This window comes from Coenobita brevimanus, chromosome 23, assembly GCF_032717465.1.
Source record: "Coenobita brevimanus isolate Jiangsu-jjx chromosome 23, ASM3271746v2, whole genome shotgun sequence".
NCBI classification, from domain to species: Eukaryota; Metazoa; Arthropoda; class Malacostraca; order Decapoda; family Coenobitidae; genus Coenobita; species Coenobita brevimanus.
Genome location: NC_136976.1, coordinates 68,684,970 through 68,703,811, shown reverse-complemented (window position 1 = coordinate 68,703,811; position 18,842 = coordinate 68,684,970). Strand labels below are relative to the sequence as shown.

General features: G+C 41.4%; 1 protein-coding gene across 1 annotated transcript in view; it reads left to right on the top strand.

Moving 5' to 3' along the window:
* Fbxl7 (F-box and leucine-rich repeat protein 7) overlaps window positions 1–18,842 on the top strand; it is a 69,773-nt gene that overhangs the window by 42,083 nt on the left and 8,848 nt on the right. Inside the window, exons 2-3 of the mRNA XM_080267174.1 lie at window positions 17,102–17,868; window positions 18,623–18,791. Of these exons, the coding sequence (XP_080123300.1) occupies window positions 17,102–17,868; window positions 18,623–18,791 (936 nt within the window). The remainder of the gene's footprint in view (window positions 1–17,101; window positions 17,869–18,622; window positions 18,792–18,842) is intronic.

The window sequence follows — 18,842 nt, the reverse complement described above, 5'->3', positions numbered from 1 at the left end:
TTATAGTCGGCTTTTTTCAGGTGTTTCCATAACGTAAAACAACACAGCAACCGAAATAAGCTGGGATGGCAAAAATTACTTGAGAAGTTTGTGGAGATTATCACCAACTCAGCAACTTAAGTCTTCTACACAGCGTGATGGACATATTTAATTGGTTGCAAATGAATTACCGTGTCTCCCGATTTTCAAAACGAAAGTAATAAAGTTCAGGTTTTTAATAACTCTGAATGATCATATATGTTAAATAGATATTCCACTCGTACAAAATAATTAACACTTCTTATTTGAGGGAGTCTTTTTTATAACCCATTGTAGGGGAGAGAGAGAGAGAGAGAGAGAGAGAGAGAAGGGGTCAGTGTGAGATGGTGTTGAGGAGAGAAGAAGAGTGTGGAGTGGGGTGAGGGGGAGGGGGAGTGGGGTAGTGGCCATATAAGTCCAAGCCACCACAAAGGTCACCAGTTGGGGCTGCTGGACTCGTTGCCATGGTTACGCAGCCTCGCCATCCATCCCATCCCCTCACATAGTTTTCCTCCCACCCACCCACCCACCTACACCTCTTCTTCCTGTCTCCTCTTCCTCCTCCTTCCTATCTCCTCTTCCTCTTCTCCCCCACATCTTCCCACCCCTCATCCCATCTTTTTCCCCCTCCCAATTTCTTTCTGTTTCCTCTTCTTCCTTTCGCCTCGACTCGCATCCCTAAATCTCTTCTTCCCTCCCCTCCCCATCTTCTCTTCCACTCCATCTCATCCCGTTTTCGTTTTCTCCCTCCTTCCCTTCCTCTCCTTCCGTCATCCTTCTCTCCCCCTTCGTTTCTTTCTGTCTTCGTCCCATCCATCTTCCTCTCCTCTCACCTCCCAATCTTCCTGTCCCCCTACCCCCTCCCATCATACTCTCTTCCTCTCCATCTACCCATTTCTCTTCCTCCTCCTCTTCCCTTTCTCCTCTCCCCCTCTTCTTCTCCTCTTCCCCTCTTCTTGTCCTCTTCCTCTCCCCTCTTCTTTTCCCTCTCATCTTCACTTCCTCTCCGCTTCCATAATCCTCTTCCTCTTCCTACTTTGCCCCGTCCTCTTCCTCCTCTCGAGTTACCCCCTCATGGTATCATCTCTCGTCCCCTTCTCCTGTTTCCCGAGAGAGAGAGAGAGAGAGAGAGAGAGAGAGAGAGAGAGAGAGAGAGAGAGAGAGAGAGAGAGAGAGAGGAGGGGGGGATGTTATGGCCCTGATACCGACTGATATTGACAGAACGGTAGGAAGCTGTACTGAACATGAACCCTCAATACTCCTTTCACTCTAACTTGGTCCATGGTATTCTTCGTGACTAGCATCTTATCCCGGTGTAAACTCTCTTGCTACAACTGAACATTCAAGGTGGAGAGGCGGTAATTCTAGGCCAACTTGAAGTGAAAGGAATATAATTATTAAGGTGATATAGGTAACAATATTAACCTCGTATTTTCTATTATTTTTTTCGTTTTATGTAATATGTTGTTTAAATAGTCTCTGTTGGATGTTTTATTTTATGTTCATACGATTTTATTCGGCTTGGGACAGATTTTTTTTCTTTCCTCTCTCTCTCTCTCTCTCTCTCTCTCTCTCTCTCTCTCTCATTTCTCCTTTTCTCCCACTTTTATTTTTACTTTCCTCCCCACTTCCACATGTTCATCTCTCCTGTTCCCTCCAGTCCTTCGTCTTCCCTCCCAAGTAGGCCTCCCACATAGCGATACTCTTTTCACTCTAACTTGGCTTAAAATTGCCGTCTCTCCATCTTTGAATACTGAGGTGCAAGGACAGATTAACACCCAGAATACTATGTTAGTCACGAAGGAGTGCTGTGGAAAGGATGGAGAACCGTCGTAATGTGGGTGTGGGTGTGGGTGTGGATGTGGGTGTGGGTGGGGGTGTCAATGAGCTACGGGAAATAAGGTAAAAAAAAACAAAAAACGTAAAAGTATATAAGGTGAAAATAGTGTAGTTTACCGTACCTCTCGTTGTCGTTTTCTTTAACATATTTAATCATGCCTGATAATTTTATTGAGAAAGAGAGAGAGTAGTAGTAGTAGTAGTAGGCTAGTAGTAGTAATAGTAGTAGTAGTAGGCTAGTAGTAGTAGTAGTAGTAGTAGTAGTAGTAGTAACAATAATAATAATAATAATAATAATAATAATAATAGTTTCCTTCCACAGCCAGTGCTATTTCTGCCACCTTGAACCCTCTCATGCATGTGACAGCTCTTGTATTCTATTGGAGGAAACGCCGAACGATTAGAGAGAGAGAGAGAGAGAGAGAGAGAGAGAGTCCGCGTATTCCTCTGCGCAAGTTTTCCTTCTTGCCAGAAAAGGGAAAGTCTACATAACTGCCCGCGAAAGTTGTACATACCTGCCTGCTTTCCCGTGTGTGTGTGTGTGTGTGTGTGTGTGTGTGTGTGTGTGTGTGTGTCCAAAACAAAAACACCATTCCTCTCTAAGCCCCCGCACAGGAATCGGAGCGCGCCAACGGACATCCATCAGACTGAAATTCAAGACCAAATAAGTAAATAAATAAATAAATAAATAAAAGCCTCTCCCCGCTGAAGTAGAGCCCCTGAAGTAACGAAAGGCCTGGAATGTCAAATAATAGCATCAATAAACTCATAAAACAGGGAACGAGCACCATACCACCACCACCACACCGCGACCCGTATTTATAAAGTCGCCCGAGCTTGGAGTGGGTTCCTTTACATTCTCTTCTTTATTTATTTCGCAATCACAGTGAGTTAAAATTGAGTTACAAATTACGAAAAACCAAGAAAGTAATTTGTGGTAGTGTCATGCGTTATGGAGACCTATTATTTAATGTAAAAAAAGATGATTAGGAGGTTTTATAAGAACACCGGCACCACCACAACATTCCTCAGCGCACCCCTCTCTCCTCCTTCCCTCTCTCCTCCTCCCCCGACCTCTCCTCTCATCCCCCCTTCCCTCCCCTCCTCCCCTGGCCTTGACTTCCACCCACTCTCTTGTTTACCTCATGATTCTGCCGTTTCGCATTTAACTCACTTATGGCTGGTGACGTATTTTGATGTTTTTCTTCTTTGTCTTCACGATTCCGTTCGGCTCAGGGATTATTTTAAAACTAATGGTGTTACAGTCAGGTATCGTATATTTTATTTACTTTTTATATTATTATTATTATTATAGTAGTATTCTGGCTATCTCGAGGCTATTCAGTTTAGCTCAGGGCAGATTTTTCAAACTAGAGGGATTAGCTAAGGACTTCATTAATCCCCTTCACCCCAAGAAATCCCCTCCCCCCAAAGTGGATGTAATGGACTGGAGGTAGCAATTAGAATTAACCAACAAATGACGTCATCGGGTTGAAGAGCCTAAAACAAAACATAGTATATACTGGGTAAAAACCGAACCGGGAAGTGTAAATACAGGTAAAAATAGAACCGGGAAGTATATGACTATAGACCGAACCGGGAAGTGTAAATATAGGTATAAACCGAACCGGGAAGGGTAAATACAGGTATAAACCGAACCGGAAAGTGTAATACTGTCTTGACCATTTTTTTCTTTTTTATGCAAGGTAGTAGGAACCAAAGGCTTTAAGTCCGCAAGACAGTTTATCCCAAGAAAAAAAAATAAACAAACATAAGAACGCCAATTTAAGATCTCTTTATTTCAAGATGGCTGGTCACATTGCGTTTAAAAGACTGGAGGTCATAAGCAGGAGGAAATACAGATAAAGGAAAACAGAAGGAAATACGGGGTTTACCTGTTGCATACCTGAGGGACTAGGAGTACACATGAAGGTTAATGGTATACCGCTGAAGAAAATCGTCTGGTGTTAACTGGAATTTAAAAAAAAAAAATATATTATGCTTGAGATTTGAGTCAGAATTCCTTTTCCTTAACTTTAATCTTATTTCCTTAATTTTCGTCCTGTTGCAACTTTATTTCCCGTAGCTCAGTGGCGAAATAGGACAGTACGGCGACATCCTTTCCATAGCACTTCTTCGTGACTAGCACCATAGTCTACTGCTAATCTGTTGCTGATCAGTGGTAGAATGAGAGTACTGTGGCTTGGTATTCTTTCCATAACACTTCTTCGTGACTAGCACCATATTCTAGTGTTGTAGCACATCTTTTCCATAACATTCTCTCTCTCTCTCTCTCTCTCTCTCTCTCTCTCTCTCTCTCTCTCTCTCTCTCTCTCTCTCTCTCACTCCTTTTAATAGCACCATATCCTAGTGTTCATTTATTATCAAAACTCAGCAAACAAGATTCAGGGATGGGAATTTTAGGCCAAGTTAGAATGAAAAGAGTATAGGTGAGATGGAATGCCTCTTACAATTCTCTCTCGTATCTCCAGACGATTTTCTGCAGCTTAGGATTAACGTCTTATACGGGGGGGGGGGTTATGAAGGATACAGCCGTGAGCAAAAGTATTCTTTATTCCCACTCAATATCCTTCCTTTCCTTTGCTTTTTGTTATTTGATTATTATTATTATCGGCAAAATACATCACCGTCTCTCTCTCCGAAGCTTAACTAAATTCGTCTGAAAGTAGCGAAAATTTAAGTTCGTCCTCGGATGGAAGGGGTTAAAATGGCGGGCTGTAGGAGAAGGGCAATAAAGGACAGGAGAGAGAGAGAGAGAGAGAGAGAGAGAGAGAGAGAGAGAGAGAGAGAGCAGCTGAAGCCAGTGCCGGATGAAGGGTTCGGGATGGGTAACACTTCGGAATGTTAGCTAGGCCTACGGTGGTCATGGCGCCCCCCCCCCTACCCTTCCTTCTCTCTCCTCACTCACCTGCCTCCTACCCCAACACCCACCCCTCGTTACTCTTTACTCTTTTTGATCTTTACTTGCTGCCCCACTCGACACCTACGCCTCTTTACTTATTACTCTTTACTTGCCTTCTCACTCGACACCTACGCCTCTTTACTTATTACTCTTTACTTGCTACCCCTCCCATCATCCACCCCTCTTTAATCTAACACCCAGAACCCACTTCTCTTTACTCTTTACCACCCAATACCCACTTCTCTTTACTCTTTACTACCCAATACCCATTCTCTTTACTCTTTACCACCCAATACCCACTTCTGTTTACTCTTTACCACCCAATACCCATTCTCTTTACTCTTTACCACCCAATACCCACTTCTCTTTACTCTTTACCACCCAATACCCACTTCTCTTTACTCTTTACCACCCAATACCCACTTCTCTTTACTCTTTACCACCCAATACCCACTTCTCTTTACTCTTTACCACCCAATACCCACTTCTCTTTACCACCCAGTACCCATTCTCTTTACTCTTTACCACCTAATACCCACTTCTCTTTACTCTTTACTACCCAATACCCACTTCTCTTTACTCTTTACCACCCAATACCCACTTCTCTTTACTCTTTACCACCCAATACCCATTCTCTTTACTCTTTACCACCCAATACCCACTTCTCTTTACTCTTTACCACCCAATACCCACTTCTCTTTACTCTTTACCACCCAGTACCCATTCTCTTTACTCTTTACCACCTAATACCCACTTCTCTTTACTCTTTACTACCCAATACCCACTTCTCTTTACTCTTTACCACCCAATACCCACTTCTCTTTACTCTTTACCACCCAATACCCATTCTCTTTACTCTTTACCACCCAATACCCACTTCTAATTACTCTTTACCACCCAATACCCACTTCTCTTTATTCTTTACCACCCAATACCCACTTCTCTTTATTCTTTACCACCCAATACCCACTTCTCTTTATTCTTTACCACCCAATACCCACTTCTCTTTACTCTTTACCACCCAGTACCCACTTCTCTTTACTCTTTACCACCCAATACCCACTTCTCTTTACTCTTTACCACCCAATACCCACTTCTCTTTACTCTTTACTGGCTCATCCACCCTACACTCATCCATCTTTACTTATTTTATTTTGTTTATTTATTTATTTTTCCTTCCCTCCCACGTCTTATCTTTCCTTATCTTTTACTCATTTTTTCTCCTTCCTCCCCACTCACTTCTTATCTTTTCCTCCTCCTCCTCCTCCTCCTCCTCCTCCTCCTCCTCCTCCTCCCTTTCTTCCCCTGCCCTTCGCTTCTTATCTTTTACTCTTTTCCTCTTCCTCCTTTTTTTCCCCCTTCCTCTTCCCCCCTTCACCTCTTGTCTTTTACGTCTTTCCTCCTCTTCCTGACTCACCTCTCTCTCTCTCTCTCTCTCTCTCTCTCTCTCTGAAAAAAAAAAAAAATCGAACCCTTTGAGCTGTTGTCAGTTTCGTATTAAATTTGCCGTCATTTTTGTATAATATTAAAGTAGAGGTGCATTTTTTTTTTCCAGTGCATTCAAACAAAACATGGAAACTGCTTACCCAATCCTGCAATACGTATCCTGATTTCGTTTAAATTTTTGCGTTACCTTCCCCCTATTTTCGATTGCTTTTATTTTTGGCAGGGGGGCTGGCTTCCCGAAAATCGTGGTTGGAAGACTATATAGCGTAAGACTTTCCATGAACGACACGAACTCACCTGGGAAGTTTCATTCAGATCCATCAGTTCACCTAGTTAGGGTTAAAACACACACACACACACACACACACACACACGGTACAGGGCAAAGTGCTGAAAATGATATACCATCCTTACCCTCTTCTTCCTCGCCCCACATACCCTCTCTCCTCTGTTTCCTGTTATTTGAGCCGTTGTCATTTTCATATTGTTTGAACCGTTGTCATTTTCGTATTGTTTAAACCGTTGTCATTTTCTATTGTTTAAAGCGTTGTCATTTTCTGTTGGTTAAACCGTTGTCATTTTGTATTGTTTAAACCGTTGTCATTTCGAAATTTTGAGCTGTCGATCGTATCCGTATAGTGAAGCTTATTTTTATTATTATTTATGTTTTTTTTTTTCCTTTTTTTGTTGAGTCGTATTCAGGTTCATATAATTCAGTCTTACAATTTTCGTTTTAGGTTTGACACATCGTTATTAGATTGGAACTTCGCGGTGTTTTTACTGAGCCGCTACTCTCTTCATATTGTATAACCGTATGTAATGTTGTCGTTATGCTATTGGTGGTGTTATCAGTGTCGTGTTATCAGAGGTTTTATAATATTTGGGCTGCTATCAGTTACATATCGTTTGAGTCGTCATCAAGTTCCTATCACTGAACCTGTTATCAGTTCCATATTGTTGAACCACTCATCAGTTTTAGGGCTGTATTATGTAATCTCTTATATTTATCATTCCATAGTAGATCCGCTGCAGGGAGAGTGACAGTAGACGGGAAAGGGATATCTGTAGGAAGCGTGATAAGTACGTGGATGTTAAAGGTCCCTAGTTTCATGGTTAAGTGGGGTTACTGTATTTTTTTATTTTTTTATAACTTGTTCGAATTCTGTCTCTTCTACCCACGACACACTGGCACATACTAACATACCGGTAGCCATTACGACACTTCACCACGTATTCCCTTCGGTTATTCCCTAGCACCTTTTCCTTAGCGATTAATTTTTGCATACTACAACTTACCATTCTCTGTGATTTATTTCTCTTTATTCCCAACTTAGAATGAGTAAATGACATACCAGTACATGATTATTGAAGACCTATAAGCAGAAGTAAACAGACTGGGAAGAGCCACTTTAGTCGTTTTTCTCTTAACTTGGCCCAGATTTTCGTCCTTTTGCGGCTTATTGTACAGTACGTAGCTCAGTGGCACAAAAATACATTACTACAGCACTATATATTTTCATAACACTTCTTCGTGACTAGCCTAGCGTTAATCTATCGGTATAACTCAGCAGTCAGTATGGAGATATGGCAGTTTTAGGCCAAGTTAAAGTAAAAAGGTTTATTATTATAATTATTAATTATTATTATTATTATTATTATTATTATTATTATTATTGTCGCTTTGCTCGACTCTGGCAAAAGATCCTCATCCCCTTTCAGTTCAGTTGATGGAAAAATATAGCCAGATGAGACATTCTTCTTTGGCTAGTTACCAAGGAGATTCAGTCTTCCTTTCAGCTCGGTTGATGGTTAAGTGTTGTCAGATTAGAGGTTTTGACTAGTAACCAAGGAGATTCATTTCTACGTCAGAGCTGCGACTTACTGAAATTCACGCCACCACGACACGGCAGTTAAGTGTTGCGAGAGTTACCCAGTCCCGTCAGATGATAACATACCGATTGTAGTGGTGTTGGTGGTGGTATGTATTGTAGAGGTACGTTTTGGTGTTGCTGGTGTTTTTGGTATTAAATTTCTGGTATTATTGATAATTGATGCTGTGTTCTGTATAATTAGGTCCTAGTTGGTGGTGGTGAGGTGGTGTTCTTACGGTGTTAGCGGTGGTATTGTGTTGTTAGTGCTGGTATTTTGGTGTTAGTGGCGGTTTATTAGTATTGGTATTTTTGTTGTGAGTGGTGGTATTTGTAGGGAGTTAGCGGTGGTATATTGTTAATGATGGTATTTTGTTGTCAGTGGTAGTGTGTTGTCGTTAGTGGTGGTATTTTCTTAGCGATGGTATTTTCTTAGTAGTGGCGTTTGGGTATTGTTGGTGGTATAGTTTGTTGATAGTGGTGGTGGTTTTGTTTACCCAAGTAGTGGTATTTTGGTATTGTTCGTGGTAGTCTTTAAATGTTAATATATTTGTTATTGATGGTATAGTTTACGGAGTGGTAGCCAGTTTTTCTTTTTCTTTTTTGTACATTTCGGTGACGTAAAAAAGCTCAATTTAAACCCTCAAGTTAAAAAATATATATATAAAATCGTCTGGTTGCAGTAATAATAGATTGGCGTATACCTCATTGGAGTGAAGATGTTAGGGGTGGTATTAAATAAGTGCTGGTATTTTTCATGGTGGTTGTTGTGGTATTTGTGGTGGTGGTGACATTGTGGTATTTATGGTAGTAGTGACATTGTGGTATTTGTGGTGGTGGTGTTATTGTGGTATTTTTGGTAGTGGTGTTATTGTGGTATTTATGGTAGTGGTGTTATTGTGGAATGTATGGTGGTGCTGTTATTATTTTTCGTGGTGGTGTTATTGTGGTATCTTTGGTAGTGGTGTTATTTTTGTTTGTAGTATATCTGTTAGTGGTCGGAATTGTTTGGGATGGTGTTGTGTTGTTAGTGTTGATGTTATTGCAGTCGGCGATACAGTTTGTAAGTATTATTATTATCGCCCGCCTAGCAACGCCATAGTGATATTACCTGCTTTTGTGTGTGTGTGTGTGTGTGTGTGTGTGTGTGTGTGTGTGTGTGTGAGAGAGAGAGAGAGAGAGAGAGAGAGAGAGTGGGTGGGTGGGTTGCTGGCAGTTACCAAAATGTATCAAAATCAAGTGGGAAAATTGTATCCAAACTTTGTGGGGCAGTATCCTGGCATATATTGCTTATTTGTTAATATTTTTGGTGAAGCTGCGATGATATACCTCTGTTTGCCTGATAATTTTGCGTGAAAAAAATATTCAAACTTTTTCTTTTAGCTTGCCTTTATTCACCATTTTCCATCCTACCTTAAACGAAGGGTTGCTACTGGAAATTTTCCAAAGGCTTGTTGTTCTCAACGACTTTCACCAGCATAATATCCCTTACTACAGGCTTCTGCATGCTAGCGTCAGTAGGTGTAAGTAGCGAAGTCCAAAGACTTTTTTCCTTTTCGATTTTGGCGAAGGTGCGATGATGTGCCGTCAGTTGACAGAGAATTACTGATCTAGTTTTTTTTTATTGATGGTGGACGATACGCGTTCGTGGGCGAATACTTTGGATTTTATTATTATTATTATTATTATTATTAGTCTAGTGGCTGCACGTGATAGGGATGACCGGAGAGAATTTGTGGATGAGTAAATGGTGACGCGGCCCCGAGGGGATGTTCTCTCGCATTTGGTCTGATCAGCTGATCAGATCAGGTGCGGGTAAGGGGATGGATTGATTATGATGTGGCAGGGGTAAACCAACTCTGCTGTCGGGCCCTTCCACGGATGTTCATTGCAATGTGCAGTTGACCCTCGTGCGCTGTGGTACGGTGAGGATCCGTCCCTTCTTCCCTTAGAGCTAAGTACGAGTTAATGTGTGTGTGTGTGTGTGTGTGTGTGTGTGTGTGTGTGTGTGTGTGTGTGTGTGTGTGTGTGTGTGTGTGTGTGTGAGTAAATTGGGAGTGTGTCGTCTTGTCTCGGCTACCTTTCTTCTTTGGGGGAAAGCAGCTTAGGTATATAGACAGATTATTATTTTTATCATTATTATTATTATTATTATTATTATTATTATTATTACTATTACTATTATTACTATTATAATTATTATTGTTTTGTTGTTATCATTATTATTATTGTTGTTAATATTATTAGTTTTATTATTATCATTATTGTTATTATTATTATTGTTATTATTATTATTATTATTATTATTATTATCATCATCATCATCATCATCATCATCATCATCATCATCATCGTCATCATCATCATCATCATTATTGTTATTGTTGCTGTTGTTGTTGTCTTGGTTTATCATACGGAAGCCGACCAAGGTTTACTATATATTCTTAGATATTACTCTTATCATTATATCCCAGCACATCCACCGTCCCTCCTTGCAGAGAGAGAGAGAGAGAGAGAGAGAGAAAGAAAGAGAGAGAGAGAGAGAGAGAGAGAGAGAGAGAGAGAGAGAAGGACAGGAGAAAACCCGTCTCAACCACTTTTTTTCTCACCCGAACCCCCCCCCCCCAACTGAACCCTCTGGGGTGGAAGACACGGCGCTATTTAATTAATGTGTGTGAGTCAGGCACCGCGGAGCCGGCAATTACAAGCAAAAGTAAGCAAAGAGAGATAGTAGAGGTGGCCGAGATGGATTACAAGCAAAAGTAAGCAAATAGAGATAGCAGAGATGGATTACAAGCAAAAGTAAGCAAAGAGAGATAGTAGAGATAGCAGAGATGGATTACAAGCAAAAGTAAGCAAATAGAGAGTAGAAATAGGATACAAGCAGACCCAAAGAAAGAGAGCGAAGCTAGTACAGAAAGATTACAAGCAAAAGTAAACAAATAAAGATAGCAAAGATGGATTTAAAGCAAAAGTAAGGAAATAGAGATAGTGGGAAAGCTACTAGACATGTTGCAAGGAGAAAGTCAGCGAAACTAATAAATATAGAGTACAAGCAAAAGCATGGAGAGGGAGAGAGAGAGAGAGAGAGGTGAATTAGAAGCAGAAGTAAGCAAAAGAAAGATAGTAGTGATGAATTACAAGCAAAACTAAACAGAGTTAGTGGGGAAGCTAGTACAGGTGGAGTACAAGCAGAAGCAAGCAAATATTAGTAGAAATGGACGGTTACAAGCAAAATAGATGAGATATAAGCAGAAATGGGCAGCTAGCGTAGTAAAAAAGAAATGTTACAAGCAAATATTAGCAGAGATGGATAGTTACAAGCAAGGTAAGAGATAAACATAAGCACAGGTGGACATTTTCGGGCAAAAATATAAGTTACAAGCAAAATAGGAGATGCGTGAAAGCAGTGATAGACTGTGATAAGTAAACTGATTTGAGCTACGAGTATGTATGAGGAAAAAAAATAGAAAGTTACAAGCAAAAAAAGACGGATGCAAGCAAAGGATGGAACAGCTCAAGCAAAATGATAAGTTACAAGCAAATGTTATCCAGTTCATGAGTTACGCCCTCATTATTCTTTCCTATTACCATCAGACGATTTTACTCAACTTTTTTGTTTGTTTGTTCCCGAAGTGGAGGGGTTTATGTGTAGCCTTTGAGCTGAAGAAAATCGTCTGGGGTTAGCAAGAAAGAAGTGCAAGAAGACCTCACCGCAGAGAGAGAGAGAGAGAGAGAGGGGGGGGGTGTCTCCGATCACCTAGTACGACTTTCACTTCCACACTGCGATTCCAGCCCCCCCCCCCCCGTTTTCCCCTTCCCCCTCACGACTTTCACCATGCACTCCTTTGGCATAGGCTTCGTAGCACCTCTTCCATAACTGTTTATTTTGCGTATTGCACCTGAATGTACTCCCATGTGTTATATCGTGTCAATATCGATTTCGTTCCCACCAGTAACAAAGAATAGCGAGGCAGCAACGTGCAAAATAGATCGCTAAGCAATAGGGGTTACAAAAGGAGGGATACGGAAAACATCATAAACTTTGTATAAACACCCTGCCATTAGTAGCGTGATGTTAGCTTATTGCAGGAAAGACTAGGGAATGGGAGTGGAGAATTTTCCGATGTACCTTGTTCTTCCTGCCTGAAGAACTCTGAATATTGCCCTTTGCCGTGTTCTCCGCAGTTCACCCTTGTCACATTTAGGGTCGTATTCTTGTCAGTTAAGCCCCTCCTTAATGGGAGATTTGCTGGAAGGGCATTTAGGGTACCGCCCTTCGCCGCTCGGCACATTGACGCGAAGGTCATATGTTCGTAACCTGGGGTTCCCCACTTTAATAACTTTTCAAAATGCCTAATTCTTTCCTTAGGACCCTGGACACCAATGGGTTTATGAGGCTCCCCAGCACCTCCTCATTACTGGTTTATTTTCTCTTAATTTCACCTCAGTACTTAGAATGTTATTCATGCAATCTATGTCGATATTAAGAAGACGGTTTTAAATATCATACAGGAGCACGATAAGCTGTAATAGTCAAAATAAATTACTAAGACAGTATGGACTCGTAAGCCAGCGAAAATGCAACCCAGATATTCTGTGCTCATTAACCTGGACTACAATTGTCACAACTCCATCTTGAACGCTGGGATGTAGCAAGCTTAGAATGTGAAGCCAGGCTTGTTGGAATGTTTCGGAAGGCTTGTAAAGCATTGTCTTGTTCTACCGTTAAGCAACGAGAAATTCGCTGCAAAAAAGAACGAAATTTTCCACCAAGTTAAACCTGACACAGTTGCGTCAACTCTGTTTTCATTCTATTTTATTCAGCTGAGATTGAATATAGGAGCCCGAGAGTGTCAATACTGGTAGGCCCATCATTAGCCCCGTGATGGTAGCGTCTTTTTTTTTTTTTTTTTCCCTAACACTAGACGATTTTATTCAGTTAAGTGATGTACGTGGGCCTGAGAGTGTTAACCCCTTCCATCTAGTGACGTATTGGTTATGCATATTTTTGCTACCTACAAACGATTTATTTCGTAGGAGTTCGGGTAGTATAAGGGTTTATGAAGACAATGTCTAACCCCTCCTGAGCTGAATAAAATCGTCTGGAGGTAGCAAGATTAAGCTCAACTAATACATCATTGGACAAAAGGGGTTAAGGTGGACGAACTGTAGTCGTCACCATCACCACCACTATCATAACGACCATCACCACCAGTCTCCATCAGCACTTATCGCTTCATCAGACACCGCCTCTCTACATCGCTGGCACTGTTCCATTCCCTCCCTGACACTCTTATATTACAACTGGTTTCACTAGGCCCGATGGTGAATGGGACGTTTGTCTGTGAAAGTGGAGATGGGTTGGAGTGAATGTTGACGTTAGTGAGGGGAGATTGTGCTACTTATGATCAGGTTTTAGTCTTTTTTTTTTTTTTTTCATGCTTATTTAAACTTTTATATGAGCAGAGGTTTTTCATGTAATTGTTTAATATGATAATTTCCTATAATAAGTTTAATACACAGAATAATATCGTGGAGAGTAGCCTAGGATACATCGATATTAAAGGTAGACATGTAACTGGTGTATGGATTAGGACTCCTGATCTAAACATTGTCCATAAAATCGTAAACTTAAGAATTCTAAGAGAGGAGTGAAAAGGTTAATGGTTGGTAATATAGGGCATGATAAAAAGAGACCTGCATGGGGAAGGGAGCAGACAAAAGCTGAAAATATTATCACCACATGAAAAATAGCACTTGTTATGGCAGGTCACGTCTTTCGGAGAACAAATAACACACTGACAAACCCAGGACTGGAGTAAGAAGAGGCAGGCTAGATATAACAGGATAGAGATGAAACCCACAAATAAACCTGGCCGAGATGGAGCAGGTTAACAGTGACCAGGTCAGAGTGCAGAAAAGCAGGAGAGGTCTTTGTCCTACTCGTACAGTGGACTGACAAAGACTACCGGTACGGGTTTTGTACAGATTGTGATGATGATGACGATGATGATTTCAGAATAAAATACTGAGAAGAATTCTTAGGGTAAAGTGGCAAGACAGAGTTACAAATGAAAGAGTAAGGTTATTACGAGAGTGGAACCAATTGATGAATATGTGAGACTGTCTCGCATGGGTGGGGCACATATATAGAAAGGAAGACAGTTTAATGCAGGATGTGCCATAGTGGACTACTAGAGGAAGAAGAGGCAGAGGTAGGCCGAGGGAAACCTGGTTGAGGACAATGAAAAGAGAAGCAGGAGAGAAGTGTTGGTGGGACCTGAAGGAGATGGCAAGAGACAAATATTGGTGGAGAGAGTTCATCCAGGCCCTTTGCATCCCGTGGAGTCCCACAGGAAATGACTGACTGGCTGATTGATAATGATGATGATGATGATGATTATTATTATTATTACCTCCGCCAAGGAGGTTATGTTTTCACCCGTCCGTTTGTTGGTTTGTTTGTTAGTTTGTGAGCAAGATTACACAAAAACTACTGGACAGATTTCCACGAAACTTGGTAGAAGAAATGGCCTTGGCCCAGAATAGACTCCATTAAATTTTGGTGCGGATCCGTATAAAGGTGCGGATCCAGGATTTTTTTTTCACTTTCTTTAACATTGCAAGATAAGACGTTTTCGACATTTTTGTAAATTTTTAAGTGAATATTGCATGGATTTTGATGAAAAATCAGGCATATTTAGGATGTTGGTATCTACGAATGTGTACAGTTTGGCGCGGATCCATATAAAATTCCGGATCTAGCGGATTTAAATATGGTTTTATAGGGGAGTAGTCTTTTTCCAGCTGCATGTTGGGCCTTGGCGGAGGTATGCGCTCTACCGAATGCCATTCTAGTTTATTATTATTATTATTATTATTATTATTATTCTATCTATCTAGCTATTCCCAGACGCCATAATCCCGTAAGGGGTGGCCATTTGACTTTGAGTTTTGTTTTACGGGGAGGGGCACTAACCCTTCACCAACCCACTTGCCGACACGTAGGGAACACGTATGGTTTGGTTATATGGTTACCACCCAGCGTTGTAAAGGATTATTATTATTATTATTATTATTATTATTATTATTACCTCTGCCAAGGAGGTGATGTTTTCACCCTTGTCTGTTTGTTTGTTGGTTGGTTGGTTGGTTTGTGAGCAAGATTACACAAAAACTACTGGACGGATTTCCACGAAACTTGGTAGAAGAATGGGCCTTGGCCCAGAATAGACTCCATTAAATTTGGGTATGGATCCGGATAAAGGTGCGGATCTAGGATTTTTTTTTTTTTTTTTCACTTTCTTTAACATTCGAGCAAGCGAGATAGGGCGTTTTTCGACATTTTTGTTAACTTTTCAGTGAATATTGCATGGATTTTGATGAAAAAAAATCAGGCATTTTTAAGATGTTGGTATCTACGAATGTGTACCGTTTGGCGCGGATCCATAGAAATTTCCGGATCTAGCGGATTTAAATATGATTTTGGAGGGGGGTAGTCTTTTTCCAGCTGCCGTACAGTAACAAATGATATGCACTGTTTTGTTGGCTGTTACAGTGAGTTAAAAAATATATTTAAGAGTTATGGGTAATTTAAAATTATGGTGTTACAACTTATAGGGTTATGAGTTTGATATTGGATTAGACTCGATTGAATTAAAAGGGACTGCATGTTGGGCCTTGGCGGAGGTATGCGCTGTACTGAGTGCCATTCCAGTTACTACCATTATTATTGCATTGGTGGTAGATGGTGGCAACCATCATCCACTCACTTGATGTAGTGCTACCTACTTTGTCCTTCACCTTTATCATTCTTTTTCTGTGTCTTCCCTCCTCTCTTCCTATGTCTCCCACTTTTCCTATCACTTTTTAGTACTCTTCCTTCCTTTTCAGGTGGCTTTACATCGGGTGACAAGTCTGCTGGTTTCCTGTAAGCCAGAAAACCATTTTCAACGCTGGGTGGTAACCATATAACCAACCCACACGTGTTCCCTATGAGTCAGCAAGTTAGTTGGCAGAGGGTTTGTGTCCCTGCCTGGAAAGCCACTAACTCAAAGACAAACGGCCATCCCTTTCGGGATTATGGTGTCTGGCTACAGTTAGATTTTATTATTATTATTATTATTATTATTATTATTATTATTTATTATTATTATTATAACCAGCTTGCCTAGCCCCAGGCTTCTACACTCCTCATGGGGCAACGTAGGATTAGATGATGGATGGATGGATTATTATATTATTACTGTATTATTATTATTATTATTATTATTATTATTATTTTATTGTTTTAGTGGTAGGTGTGGGCGCTCACCATCCACGTACTCGATGTACCGTAGTGCTGCTTACAGGTGACTGCCCTTTCCTCTCTTCCTTCCTTCTTTCCTTTCTTTCTTTCTACTTCCTTCTGTTTACAGGTGACTCTACGCTGAGTGACATGCCAAAGGGCTTCCTGTACACCAGGAAACCATTTACTACGCTGGGTGGTAACCATGTAACCAAATTATGGCGCTTTGTGGTTTCGTGTGTAATTAAGATGTTCCAGCCAGACTGAGCCGGTGCAAGTTTATATCCAAGGGGTGGTTGGGATTTGTTGGTCACATAATGACACCCAGGGATGAGAGGCTGGTCACACTCATCTTAAATGTTAGGACCAACATGCCCAGCCCCGGGCTCCTACGCTCCTCATGGGACAACACAGGATTAGATGATGTACTCATATTATTATTATTATTATTGTTGTTGTTGTTGTTAATATTATTTTAATTATTATAATGACTGCTACTACTACTACTGCTACTACAACTACTGTGTCAAAAGACACTACATATGTTAACCCCATTGAAGAGCCCATGTGCAGGCTATAAACTCCAATGTGTCCCAGTGATGGTGGCAGATAGCCAATAACTGAGATATTTTACTCACCATATTCATCAAAATACTGTACTGTACATGTTTCCCTACTGCTGTGTAATTCCAGACACTTACCGGTATGTAATTACAGACGTGAGTGAGGGAGGTCGTGAGGACGAGGACAGTGAAGGTGTGGTTGAGGCACCTCCTGGGTGCCACCCTGCCACTGATCCACCGCCCCCACCCCCATTTAGTCCCCCACCACCCCGACCTCAAGCGATGGAGGGCCGTTCAGCAGCTGCCACCAAATTGGGACGAATGTCTCCTTCAGTCTATGTAGGGGGAGGCACACTGGGGCGAGTCAGTCCAGGTCATGACCTTGGCTACCATACTCTTGTCACTAGACAGACCCCAACACCCACCAGAGACAGAAACACACCCACCAGAGACCGCAACACTCCCACCAGAGACCGCACAACCCCTTCCCCATGGTCTGATGTAAGAGCTTCACCTTTCCCTGCACTTGATCTGTCTGCATTGTCGTCTTGTCCTCGATCATCACCACGACCACAGTTGCCACAGGTTCCCCCACTCCAGCAGCCAACATCCCCACAGTCACAGCAGCAGCTGGAAACTACTGATCAATTACTTGCCACATACAAGGGCAAACGTGTGGCACGATCATCACCATTTGATAAACTGAGCGATGAGCTGGTGGTGAGAATATTATCATTCCTTCCAACCAACTCAGTGTGTCAGTGTGCGCGAGTGTGCCGGCGGTGGTATGTATTGGCTTGGGATCCCCGCCTCTGGTCTACAATTACACTCAGCAGTGAAGCCATCCATGCAGACCGGGCCATCAAACAGATTACCAGACTATTAGCCAGAGACTCTGGGGGTTGTGTTCATGTTGAAAAGGTTAGTCTTAGATTATACTGAAGGTTACAATATGTTTTATATGTGCACTACAATGAATGGCATCATCTTCCCAGTTATGTGACACATTTGTTTATAACATTATGTACCACCAGATTATTTCAGTTAATTTCTCAAGAACATTCAGGCCTTCTTTATTCAAGTGTTTTACTATCTATGCCTGTTACCGTATACAAGCAACAGCAAGTGTCTTGCCCTTTTTTTAATATACTCAACTGTGATTATTTGATTGTTTAGAAAATACTATACAGTATATGTTAACATATTAATTTTGGATTAGTATCGTATGCTAGGAGTATCTTAGACAGTATAGTAGGCTATTTGGTCATTTTATTGGAATAAATCAATCATGGAGAGACAGACTGACAAATGAGGAAGTGGAGCACTGTGGTGTGGACATGGATGTGATAGAAAGCATTAGGAGAAATACATTGAGGTGGTTTGGCAATGTGGAGAGGATGGAGGGCGAGAGACTTACAAGGAGAGTATATGAGAGTGAGGCGGAGGGGCAAGAGGCAGGAGGAGGCCGAGGATGGGATGGAGGGATGGATTGGAGAGGTATATGAGAGAGGGATGTGTTAGCTGGGAGTGGGGCAGTGAAGTGGCATTGGACAGGGCGACATGGAGGTGATTTGTTTGTGGCCACCCCTTACAGGATTGAAGCATCCGGCAATAGATAGGTAGAATCATTCATTAATCTTCTGATCATTTAATTAATAATTATTTCCATGCCCAGGTCATCCTCAACAGCTGCTCAAGACTGTCTGATAGAGGTTTGCAGCTGATTGGTCGGCGATGTCCAGAGCTGCGGCACCTGGAGATCAAAGGCTGTGTTAATGTCACTAATAGTGGCATCTTTGAGCTGGTGACTCAGTGTGTCAACCTGGAGCACCTGGATGTAACTGGTAAGCACAATACATCCTAGCACTTCCTTAAGATTTAATGATATTCCTCTT